We start from the raw sequence: 11,595 nt of genomic DNA, 5'->3' as shown, positions 1-11,595 counted from the left end.
GACACATGGAGAGAGTTCAAATCTATTGGTCCACTTCACTTTTAGAATAGCCTTGCTTTATGGGGGCGCCCATTCCTTAGGCGGGGGGGGGGAGGGTCCCCTTTCCAAAAGGTCTTCACATCCATGACTAGACTGCCACACCCGCACCAACATGCGCCCTTGAGCTTTGTGTGTGAAATACCTGTGGACGCCCATTCGAGTGTGGCTAACTCCTATTGGTTGCTTTTTTTGTCCGAGAAAGACGACAAATCCCTCCCGACACCTGAGCTGGATGGTGGGTCCACAACCAATGAGTTCTAACTTATTACATGGCTCAGATGTCTGGCATATGTTCCATGACCTCCTCCTTGTCTTGCCTCGTCTATAAAGCACAAGGGGTTGAGTGGAGGGATCGATGGCTCCGCTTTAATCCACCGTCGATTATAAATGAACGAGCACAAAAATATGGGGTTCCCAGCCGAGCGTCTAGCCTTGAACCTCAGACGTGCCCTCCCTGCTGCGTAAATCCGACGGCCTAGAAGCCACGCGACGCCGATCATGCGCCCCTTGCCGTAGATCCCACGAGTTGAGTGATGAGACTCGAGAGTCGAGAGTCCTGTGAAGTTGAGTGAGAGTCGAGAGGCCCACGGTAAACCTCGCCACCGATTAATGGCGGTGGCAGTGGGGCTGGGGTTGTCCAGCTTTGGCATTGCAGTACAGAGTGCAAGTATGGTTGTCAGCTGCTGCAGAGCGGCCGGTTCCCCTTCCTGTTCTGCTCAGACTCCATCCACGGTGTGTGTGAGGCCGCTTCCATGCGGTGAGGCTTGCGCTACATCGCGCCGTGACCTCCTCGGTCTCTTGGGTGCTTTCTCATTCACTGCTGGCACTGCAGCTGTGGAGAACTTGGCACTTGCATCGTCACCCTCTTGTGACTTCACCGTTGCACCATCTGGCCTTGGCTTTTGTGACACCTCTCCTGGAACTGGCTTGCCACCTTCTCAAGGAATGCTCATTAAGGTATGCTTAGCATCCGACCCTGTTTTCAGATACATTGTTATATCTCCTCAGAATCCAACGATTACAGGTGAAAGTGAAAATCTTCCTTGTTTTTTTCTTTTGGCTTGATGTGCAGGCCAACTATATAGGGAAGCTAGCAAATGGGAAGGTATTCGACAGCAGTTATGATAGAGGGAAACCACTGACTTTCAAAATAGGTGTTGGCCAGGTACACACGAAGCTACTTATTTCATGCATCCTTTTGAAACTAAACACCGAAAACAGCCCTTTCAAATCCTATCAGTTGTGTAGGTTATCAAAGGATGGGACGAGGGCATCTTGGGTGGTGAGGGGGTCCCGCCCATGCTTGCAGGTTAGCTCGGTATTTTGTGAAGTCTTTAAGGTTAAAAATGGCACATTTGTTGATCATTTAGTTTTGAAGAGTGAGTGTTAGCGCTTCAAATTTATTGTTTGTGATTTTTAAATGTTTTTAGCAGGTTTCATTCAGTTGTTTCCTGGGGCAAAGAATTAGCTTCATAGGCCACCTGGTTCTTGAGTGGGTTTAAAATTTTGTGTACATATGATGTACTTAAGTATGAAAACAGAGCACAAAAGGAAAATCCAAAAAGCTTATCCAATCAATCTTTTCAATATTACCTCAATGTCTTCCATGGTCAGCTTTCGAAAGGGGGGGGGGGGGGGGGGGATGTGCTTGATGTTCAATGATACTTCCTAGCCTCCAATGTAGACCTTGTCTACGGTTTGAAGACCGTCGCATCCTCAGGCGTCGTGAGTAGCCAAGCTGGATGGCTCGATCAAGAAGAATGCCCCAATGAGGGTGTGACTGTGTAACTTGTGGTGGGCCATCCCGAGTCTAAAAAATTTATTGATGTGGCTTTGTATGGATCCTCTATGTGTAGGTCCTCTGCTCCTAAGGGTAGTCTCTCTGAGTCTCCGGATCTGCAGTAAAAAGAGACCTAGGCACCTTTGACCATAGTAATCCATGACGTGGGATAAGGGGTATCACAAATTGTTGATGTGTCAAGCCATTGAAGACCCAACGTCCCCGGGCCTAACCCTAGCCAGCTTGCAAATATGGGCGGAGGGGCCTTAACCCTAACAGAAGCAGAAGAAACAAAAGGACTTACCAACTTATAAAATCTTGTCGAGTGGCCCAATTATTGAAAGAAGGGTTTTTAATCCTAACCCCTAGCGTACCTCGTTTGATGGGGCCTAAACAAAAATAAAGCAACCACACACACACACACACACACACACACACACACACACACACACAAAACTAGCCTTGCATAAAAACTGATGACATGGCGGGCTCTCTCTCTCTGGCATTCTATTGTGTGCAGATGCAGAGCTGAGCCACAAGTGTTGTACTGAGTTGAAGCAATATAAAGAAATACCGAAAGGGGCGCAAGGGTTTGGGGCCGGTGCTCTCGTGGGGTGGATCTCTGCCACTTCGTGTCTCTTGTGCTATGTTTCTCTTTCGGTCAGTTGTTTTGAATCGTCTAAAGTTTGTTTAGTTTGTTGTTTTCCATTGCCACGTGGTGCCCTCTCGTAACAGCGGTATCAGAGCTCCAGTCGTGTGCTTTTCTGAAAGCATACCGGTCCTTCAAAGAGAAGATAGAGAAAGATGTCGCTTCTAGATTTCACAAGAAATTCTTTTCCCTTTTCGGGAGAGAAAGATCCAAGGATCGCTTTACAGTTTTTGCAGCAGTTCAAAAAAGTCTATGCCATGGAGAACTACTCAGAAGAATCAAAGATCGTTCAAGCCACCGCTTTTCTATAGACAGTGCCATGCAATGGTGGATGTCTTTAGCTACCGAGCCGCACACTCCAAGGACTTGGCAAGCTTTCAAGAAATTTTTTGCCCAAAGTTAGATGACATTTGACATCTTCCTCCGAAGTGCAACTTCTGGCAAAGTGGTGTATCCTGAAATGCTTGCGACGGAAACCCTAGCTGATTACAACTTCAAATTTCTTGACATCCATCACCAAGTGTCTCTCCTCGAGCTGGTAACCTTGGAGGCCTAGTGTGATTGCTATATCATTGGATTGCCATCACTGCTATAAGAACACTGTCTGTCCTCGACTATCCAAGAGCATATGGACCATGCTACGATTGGCTACAACCTTATGGAAAGAATCTAACCTTAATTTTGGTGCAAGATGGAAAGCCAGTCGTCATTTTGAGCTCGTCTGACCAAGATACATCGAAAATGTTGTTTAAAGTCTGATTTATACACTTTTTGAACTTTGTTTGAGAATCTGTATGAGAAATTGTTTGAAAATATTGTGCGAAATTTATTTGAAATGGATGTTATCTGTTTTGAACTCGTCTTGGTGCGGATTTGAGATTGCTTGATTCTGGTTTCAATGATTTGTGACATTTGACGTCTTTCTTTGAGTGCAGCTTCTGGCAGAGTGGGGTATCTTGAAATGCTTGCCACGGAAACCACAATAGATTACAACTTCAAATTTCTTGACATCTATCATCAAGTGTCTCTTCTCAAGCTGATAACCTTGGAGGCCCAGTGTGATTGCTATATCATTGAATTGCTATCTCCGCTATAGAAACATTGTTTGTCCAAGCCAGTTTCGACCATTCAAGAGCAGTTCTGTCACGTGTACATGTAACCCTATGTGTACGTGGACAAGCTACTTCATGACAAGGGTTCAATGAGCTTAGCTTAGGAAGTGTTTTGGCACTCTTGTGAGTCTGGTCGCAGACTGTGCATGTCCAGACACTTAGAGTAGATGCATATCCTCTGGTTGCACACAGCATGATCATCAGAGTATAGTCAGTAGCCATCATGAGCATTTTTACAGTGCTCAAATCCTTTTTTCCTATTTTAGCCATTTTTCACTTATTATTAATAAGTGACTTTGTTGGGAAATTGGTTAGGGCAATTTGACCAAGCAGGTATATAAGAAAAGCTAGCGCTAGTGTTTTCTTGCAGAAGAGGCAGCAGAGACCACAAGTCTAACAATGCACCTTCTCAGCAAGACCCCTTGGCGGAACTCCTAGCATTTTCAGCCATGAGAATCAGCCTGGCGTTTTCATCAACTGTAGATCAGCCCCAGCGTTTTGCAAGTTGTAGATCAACATGGCGTTTGCAGATCTCCTAGCGTTTGCTGCAACAGATACCGATTCAGCCCTAGCGTTTTGGGAACAGCTGACCAACCCTAATGTTTGTAGTTTCCGGCGACATATCTTCTCATTTGCATCAGCGTTTTCAGTTTTCAGCAGTCCGATTCCGTACCGCAGCCCCCAAACCTCGAGATCTCACCTTCCCGCAGCAGATCCTCGCTGCACGGTCAGATCAGCCAGCGTTTGCAGCTTCAGCGCGCTATTCGCAGATCTGAGCATCTGCGCTTTTAGCGCATCGTCGATGCGTCGTCGTCACCGACATAAGTCAGAAGATTTGTAGAATTCAGCCCCTAGCATTTTCAGTTTTGAGTCCGTCTCGTCGCCGTCCTCAATGTGGCAAGTCCATTGCATTTAGACCATTGTACGAGATTTGTGCAATCAATAGCATAGACCTCTCTCGCCATAGAGAGTGGGGCCCTTGGAGGAGGGTTTGACAACATTTCGGTGTCGTATTCTTCTCTCTCTATCTCTCAGTCTTAGTACCTTCATGCACAGTGTTTACCCACTTCGTTTGTGATCATTGCACTCTCTCACTTAAGGAACGGAAGGCTCTCCCTTCCGTAAGTAAAAAGAACCCTTGAGCACAGTTCGGAGCACTCACCTTGAGCAAAGTTCAACATTCACTTACGTTGCACCTTACATTGGTATTAGAGCTTTGACAGTGTTCTGTATAACTCAAGGAAAGAACCACAAGAATTTTTTTTTGCTTGTTGCGGTCGCACGTAACCCAAGTCCACTTAGTCGTGTCGCTTCCTAATCGTGTTTATAAAGAGTGACAGGAAACCCAAGAAAGAAGGGCTTGTCCAGCCTCCCCTTGTTTCTCTTTTCACTCATTGAGAGCGGACTGTGCACTTAGCGGCGGGCCAATCGACGTGAGATGGGAAAAAGCAACCTTGGTGTGAGTGCCAGGTCGCCAAGGGTGCGGCCCGCAGGGAAGAGTAGAGCTCAGGTAAGAGAAGATCCTTCTCTAACACAGATTGCAAGCTAAAGAAGAACCTCAAGACCTGAAGAACCTGAAGCACTGAAGACCCTCAAGGACTCAAGAACCTCGAGAACCCAAGAACCCAAGAACCACAAGAACCCAAGTTCCTCGTGAGCTCAAGAACTCACGACTTCAAACCAGGAGGTTTTATCGACCCTCGCTCTTCCCCATCTACGAGGATTGCACCAAATCATATGGAGGCTTTGGTCCAGACCATGATGGACATGATGAGACAAGAAGCGCATCGCGCCGCCTTGGAGCGCGAGCACAAAGAAAGAACGGCAGCCTTAGAGTGTGAGGGCGAGCAAACGCGTTTGACGGCCAAAGAAAGAAAGGCAGAATCGGATTGCGAACACGAAGAAAGACGAGCAGTTAGAGCGTGAGGTGCAGAGAGACCAACGCATGCAAGAGTTGGTTCTACATGTACTCACCTCGAAACCCGAGGCGGTCAAAGATGTTGGTGGTTCATCAAGTGGCGCAAGCCGAGATTTGGATTCCAACAACCCCGTCACTGAGAAGTTGACATTTAGTAAGTATGATGGTAAGATGGATGCTAATGTTATTCATTCTTGGTTGCATCAATTTAATTCTTATTTTGCGACAACTCAGAAGACAGGAAATTGCAAAGTTTTGACGGTAGCCATGTATCTTGCCGGTGATGCCGTTAATTGGTACCAAGCATGGCAAAAGGAGCAATTGGCTGCGCACCTAGAGGAAGCCGAGGTAGGCGTGCCCCTTTTTATTAGTTGGGTTGACTTCCAAGACAAGCTCAAGGCGCGGTTCTTGCTACCTCAGTACCTAGTGCGGTTAAAAGAAGATTGGCGGAATCTCAAGTAGAATGGTACTCCAGTCGTGTCTGTTTCTAACCGTGTTTTGTAGCTTGGCACCCAATTACGCAAATCGGATGCGAAGCGCAAAGAGGCTTTTATGTTTGGGTTGGACGACTATATTAGGTTTGATGTCGAAGTCCTCGACCCCGTAGATCTCAACAAGGCGGTAGCGATTGCTCTCGCATAGGAGATGAAGCACAATAAGGGAAAGCCTAAGGAGAACAAGACTTCGCAAAGTTCCTCTCAGACTTCTCAGAACCCTCAGAACCGTAAGGACGGTAAAAATGGTAACTCTTCTAACCAATCTTCATCTAGTCTCTCAGAAAAGAACTCACAAAATGAATCTAAGGGTAAAGCTAACACAATTGCTAAACCTAAGCTCACTACAGATGAAAAAGGAGCACAAGGAATTTTAGGAGGATACATCACGTCAGAAGAACAAAGCATTTATTCTAAGGAAGGTCGATGTTGTCATTGTCATATCAAGGGTCACATAAAAAGAACACGTCCTAAGCTTGAATCTAACGAATCAAAGGAACCCACAGAACCCACATCCTCTATTAATGCCATAAATGAGAACACTCGTGAGTCCCAAGTTTCTCATGACCCTCCCATTGATGAGTCTCTCATTAAGTGTTATGGTCATGTGAATGGTCAACACATGGTGGTCTTGTTTGATTTTGGTAATATGCATGATGTGGTTAGTCTCTCTCTTGTCGAAAGAGCCCGCTTGGAGGTTAGCAAGAGTTCTCCTTTCGAGGTGTCGGGCTTCGCTCCCGAAATGGACTCTCTCATTACAAGAGAATGCCTTGGTGTGTTGTTCATTGTTCAACAAGCGTCCTTCCACAGGAAATTTGTAGTATCTCCTTTAGGATGTGATATGCTTTTGGGCATTCGATGGTTTTGTGAGCATAACCCTCTTGTTGATTGGGCGGATAATACGTTCACTTTCAATGCCAAAAGTGACTCTCTCATTGTCATTCGTGGAGAAGAAGTTGTTCATTCTTCATCTCTCATTTCTAATGTGCAGACGAAGATTGAAAAGAATCAGGAGAAGAAGACTCTCTCAGTCTTTTCTTCTCCAAAGCACGACACACATGATTTTCATGATAAAGATGTGATTATTCACAAACATGATGATTTGCATGATAATGATGTGATTGTTCACAAGGATGATGGTTTAGTTGATACTTTGTCTAGTGAAGCTAACCTCATTGCAGATTCGATCAATCACGAAGAACCGATCTTGGCTCTCGAGTCGAGGTTCCAAGAACCCCCACAGGAAGTATCATGTGTGCGCATGATTAGTCAGCACGCATTGTTCGAGTGTTTCATTCGTGATGGTTTCCTGTATTTTAATCACCGTCCTTATGTGATCCCTTTTCATAGGCATGACATATTGTACGATGAGCACGGTTGACTCATGAATGAGCATGGATATATGCTGATTACTCATGAAAAGATGAAATGTTTGTACCGAAGGAATTCACATTCCATGTCTCTTCCTTGGCATGACACAGTATCTGAAAGAGCACAAGAAGGATTGAGCATCAAGTATCGGCATTTCCATTGTGATTTGCCACAGTTGATCGATTTAGATAAGAAAGACAAGTTTCGATTCCATTGTTTGCGTGTGTTCGATGAATGGTTTGACACTCCGTCTATATGTTCATCTACATTGCATGCAGAGTCTTTAAAGAAGACTAGAATTTTTCCAGTCACTTTATATGGAATGGGTATATTCATGTTTTTGTGTTGGAAGTGGTTTCAGGAATTTTCATCCTCGGAGATTCTTAAAGAAGGTAGACACATGACTATAGACAAAGATGAAGCATTGAAGGAGCCACAGATGACTTTGTGTCGCTTTCGGCGTGGCCCAAAGAAGCAAGCGTTCTAGACCTTTATGAATTTCAAGTATCACATGACCCACGCACCGGAGTGGGCCGGCGAAGTGTCCTTCACAAGATTCCAGACACTGTTGGCAATCTCCCTTGACGCCATGCAGCTCGGTACCAGTACCTCACTTTAAAAAGGAGGGGATGTCACGTGCACATCTAACCCTATGTGTACATGGACAAGCTACTTCATGACAAGGGTTCAGTTAGCTTAGCTTAGGAAGTGTTCGGGCACTTTTGTGAGTCTATTCGCAGACCGTGCATGTCCATACACTTAAGAGTAGATGCATATCCTCTGGTTGTACACAACATGATCATCAGATTACAATCAATAGCCATCATGAGCATTTTTACAGTGTATAGATCCTTTTTCCCTATTTTAGCCATTTTTCACTTATTATTAATAACTGACTTTGTTGGGAAACTGGGTAGGGCAATTTGACCAAGCTGGTATATCAGAAAAGCTAGCGCTAGTGTTTTCTTGCAGAAGAGGCAGCAGAGACCACAAGTCTAACAATACACCTTCTCAGCAAGACCCCCCGACGGAACTCCTAGCATTTTCAGCCATCAAAATCAGCCTGGCGTTTTCATCAACTGGAGATCAGCCCCAGCGTTTTGCAAGTTGCAGATCAGCCTGGCGTATGCAGATCTCCTAATGTTTTCTTCATAGCAGATACCGGTTCAGCCCTAGCGTTTTGGGAACAACAAACCAGCTCTAGCGTTTGCAGTTTCCGGCGACAGATCTTCTCATTTGCATCAGTGTTTTCAGTTTTCAGCAGTTCGATTCCGTACCGCATCCCCCAAACCTCACAGATCTCACCTTCCCGCAGCAGATCCTCGCCGCACGGTTAGATCAGCCAGTGTTTGTAGATTCAGCCCGCTATTCGCAGATCGCAGCATTTGCGCTTTCAGCGCCTCGTCGTCATCGCCGTCGTCACAGACATAGAGTCAGAATTCAACAGATACAAGATTTGCAGATTTCAGCCCCTAGCGTTTTCAGTTTTCAGCCCGTCTCGCCGCCGTCCTCATCGTCGTCGACATCGTCGGCAAGTCCATTGCATTTAGACCATTGTACGAGATTTGTGCAATCAACAACATAGACCTCTCTTGCCATAGAGAGTGGGGCCCTTGGAGGAGGGTTTGACAACATTCTGGTGTCGTATTCTTCTCTCTCTATCTCTCAATCTCAGTACCTCCACATATGGGGGCCAAAACCCATAGCATGCAACAATTCTGCACTGAAAGATCAGCTAAGGTGACCAAAGGCTTTCTCTGAATCTACCTGAACCATGACGACCTATTGATTGGCCGCTTTGAACATTGAGAATATTATGCAAAATTTTGCACCCTTAAGAAATCCATGTTGTGCTTGGTAAATGACTTGTGTCAAAGTCCAATGCAAACAATTAGCAATGACTTTCATAAACATCTCATAGATGCCTCCCGTTAAGGAATAAAAATGTATTTTATAGGGTATAATAAGGGTGTGTTCACACCCTTATCATCAGTTCATACAAAGGGACGAAGGGACTTTACACCCAACAATCTCCCACTTAATGGCCCAAAGTGGTACCTTTGAGCTAACCAACTCCAACTAAACGAAGACAATGCTCGTGCTGAGCCTTTGCAAGACTCTTAGTGAGAACATCTGCGGGGTTATCTTGAGTTTTGATTTTGGTCAGAGTGACAAGACCATCATCCAAGACTTGTCAAATGAAATGGTACCGAACATATATGTGTTTGTTACATGTATGGAACATGGCATTCTTAGCCAGACATACTGCACTCTCGCTATGACAACCAAGCACTGGAACACATGCAGAAATACCAAAATCCCTACCCAAACAGCCAAGCCAAATAGCTTCCTTAGTACTCTGTGGTATATTCAACCTCTGTAATACTGTGTGCCACAATTTTCTGTAACCTTGAGTTGATAGCCCCACCAGCTAAAGTAAAAACATACCCATTGGTAGATTTCCTAGTGTCAAGATCTCCTGTCATGTCTCAATCACAAAATCCCTGCAACTCTAGTGTACCCTTTCCATAGCATATACACTCAGTATCCCTATGCAATAGATGACTTTCCCGACGCATACGGACACTTTACAAAACCTGGCGAGAATCTGCAGCACGCTGAATTCTCTGTTTTCTGCCCCGAAAATGCGCCAGATCACTTGTACAGCGGTGCCCCCTCGTCCCCGAACCTCCTGGGGGTATTAGGGACCGTTTAGGGCCGAAACCCTAAACCTGCAAAAATACACAGCAGGCTGTAATTCCCTGTTTTAGGCTCCGTTTCGCGTGCCGGTCGCATCTGTAGCAAGACCTCAAGCTCCCGCACTTGTAGGGCTACTTGCCCTTTGAATTAGACGAGATTTCTCACGTGAAACCTCTCCGAATTCACATGTACCTGTGGGGGATTAGCCACTAGCTAACCCAATACCTGTGCAAGAGGCTCTTGCGTTGGCAATCGCGTATGAACCCACATATCTGTACATTGGTCAAATGAAAAGCCCACTAGAGGGGCATAACATATACTGCTCATAGGGGAGAGAGAGAGCAGTGCGTAGCGCGTAGGGCATCACTCCTGGCACCGCACTATACATAAGAGGGAAAGGAAGCACTCCATAGCTCTTAACCTGTGTGACAGAGAAAAAAATGAGGCTCTTCCCAGCTTAAAAATTCAGCGCCAACTTTTTTGGAAGGGGCAAGTTCATGAAATTTTGCCACTTGGCACATTTACAAGCATTTTCCCGTTTCGGGTTTGCCGCCTAAAAATCTCTCGACTGGTTGCTCAGTTTACTTCGCGGCAGAGTTGTAAAACGTTCCCCTAATCATACCGGAGGTAATGACGCGAACACATTTCATGGCCCAAAATAGAAGTTTCCTAAATTTTAGGAAATGATTCCGTTGGGCTCCCTGTGGTCATCTGACCATCTATCCTCATTGGGACCGCATCCAAAAATGCAATGTGTCCCAACTGTCGGATACTTTCTGTTGGTAGTCACACCTTGACTTTAGGCCTTTATTGAGTTCACTTCCTAGTATCCACCAACTTGCTAAGTGCGACGAGGGGACCTATATGATCTTGCTCTGAGCCTAGACATCCTCTTACCATAGGAATTCCAGTGCCGACCACTACCTATCTGCGGGTGAAACTATCGTTCACATTGGCCATACAATGTCCGACCGTTTGCTACTTCAAGAAGAGGGTCTCAAAAATAAAACAAAACCCATTGGGAAGAAACCAACAACTAAAGTTAGCAGTTGCCACGTCCTTGTGACATAGTTAACAGTTGCCACGTCCTCGTGTCAGTAACTCGCCTAGCAGGCCTTCAAAGAAACAACCAGCATGTGTGTGAAGAAAATCTTGGCGTTCTTTGTCAAGTTCAGACATGTTCGTTCTATGCTCATCGTTCAACTCTTTCAAATAGATTGAGTGAACAAAGAGACTGGATTTCATTAATTTAGAAAATGGCCGAACACGATACAATAGGGACGGACTCGCCCTTCCGTTTTACATCAAGTACAATTTTTCGGCCCTTTTCATTTGTCAAAGTTGCTTTCTTAGCCCGATAGTCGACCACAATATTGTTCTTATGGTACCAAGGGACTCCTAGGAGGACGTCACACCCTTCCAAAGGCATGATTTAAAAGTCCTCGTGTCCTAAATACCCCTGACAATGCAAACGAAGTTTGCCAATGATAGGCGTAATGGCTATATCCCGTCTGGGAGCCGCTAGAACTGCC

At 45.4% G+C, this 11,595-nt stretch overlaps 1 protein-coding gene across 4 annotated transcripts in view; it reads left to right on the top strand.

Moving 5' to 3' along the window:
* The first annotated feature begins 586 nt into the window (after nt 1-586).
* Nucleotides 587-11,595, top strand: part of LOC147448158 (peptidyl-prolyl cis-trans isomerase FKBP13, chloroplastic-like) — a 33,917-nt gene continuing 22,908 nt past the window's right edge. For 2 of the 4 annotated variants that reach the window (XR_015189690.1, XM_086524016.1), the window contains exons 1-3: nt 587-996; nt 1,112-1,204; nt 1,288-1,348. Coding sequence is in view for 3 of the 4 variants with exons in the window: in XM_086524016.1 (XP_086380142.1) it covers nt 649-996; nt 1,112-1,204; nt 1,288-1,348 (502 nt within the window). In the remaining variant the exon portion in view is untranslated. The remainder of the gene's footprint in view (nt 997-1,111; nt 1,205-1,287; nt 1,349-11,595) is intronic. The other 2 variants (XM_086524018.1, XM_086524015.1) reach the window with 2 other exon arrangements.

This window comes from Adiantum capillus-veneris, chromosome 11 (assembly GCF_014529385.1).
Source record: "Adiantum capillus-veneris isolate H3 chromosome 11, ASM1452938v2, whole genome shotgun sequence".
NCBI lineage: Eukaryota > Viridiplantae > Streptophyta > Polypodiopsida > Polypodiales > Pteridaceae > Adiantum > Adiantum capillus-veneris.
Note: the sequence above shows the minus strand (reverse complement) of the source record. Positions and strands in the feature narration are given on the sequence as shown.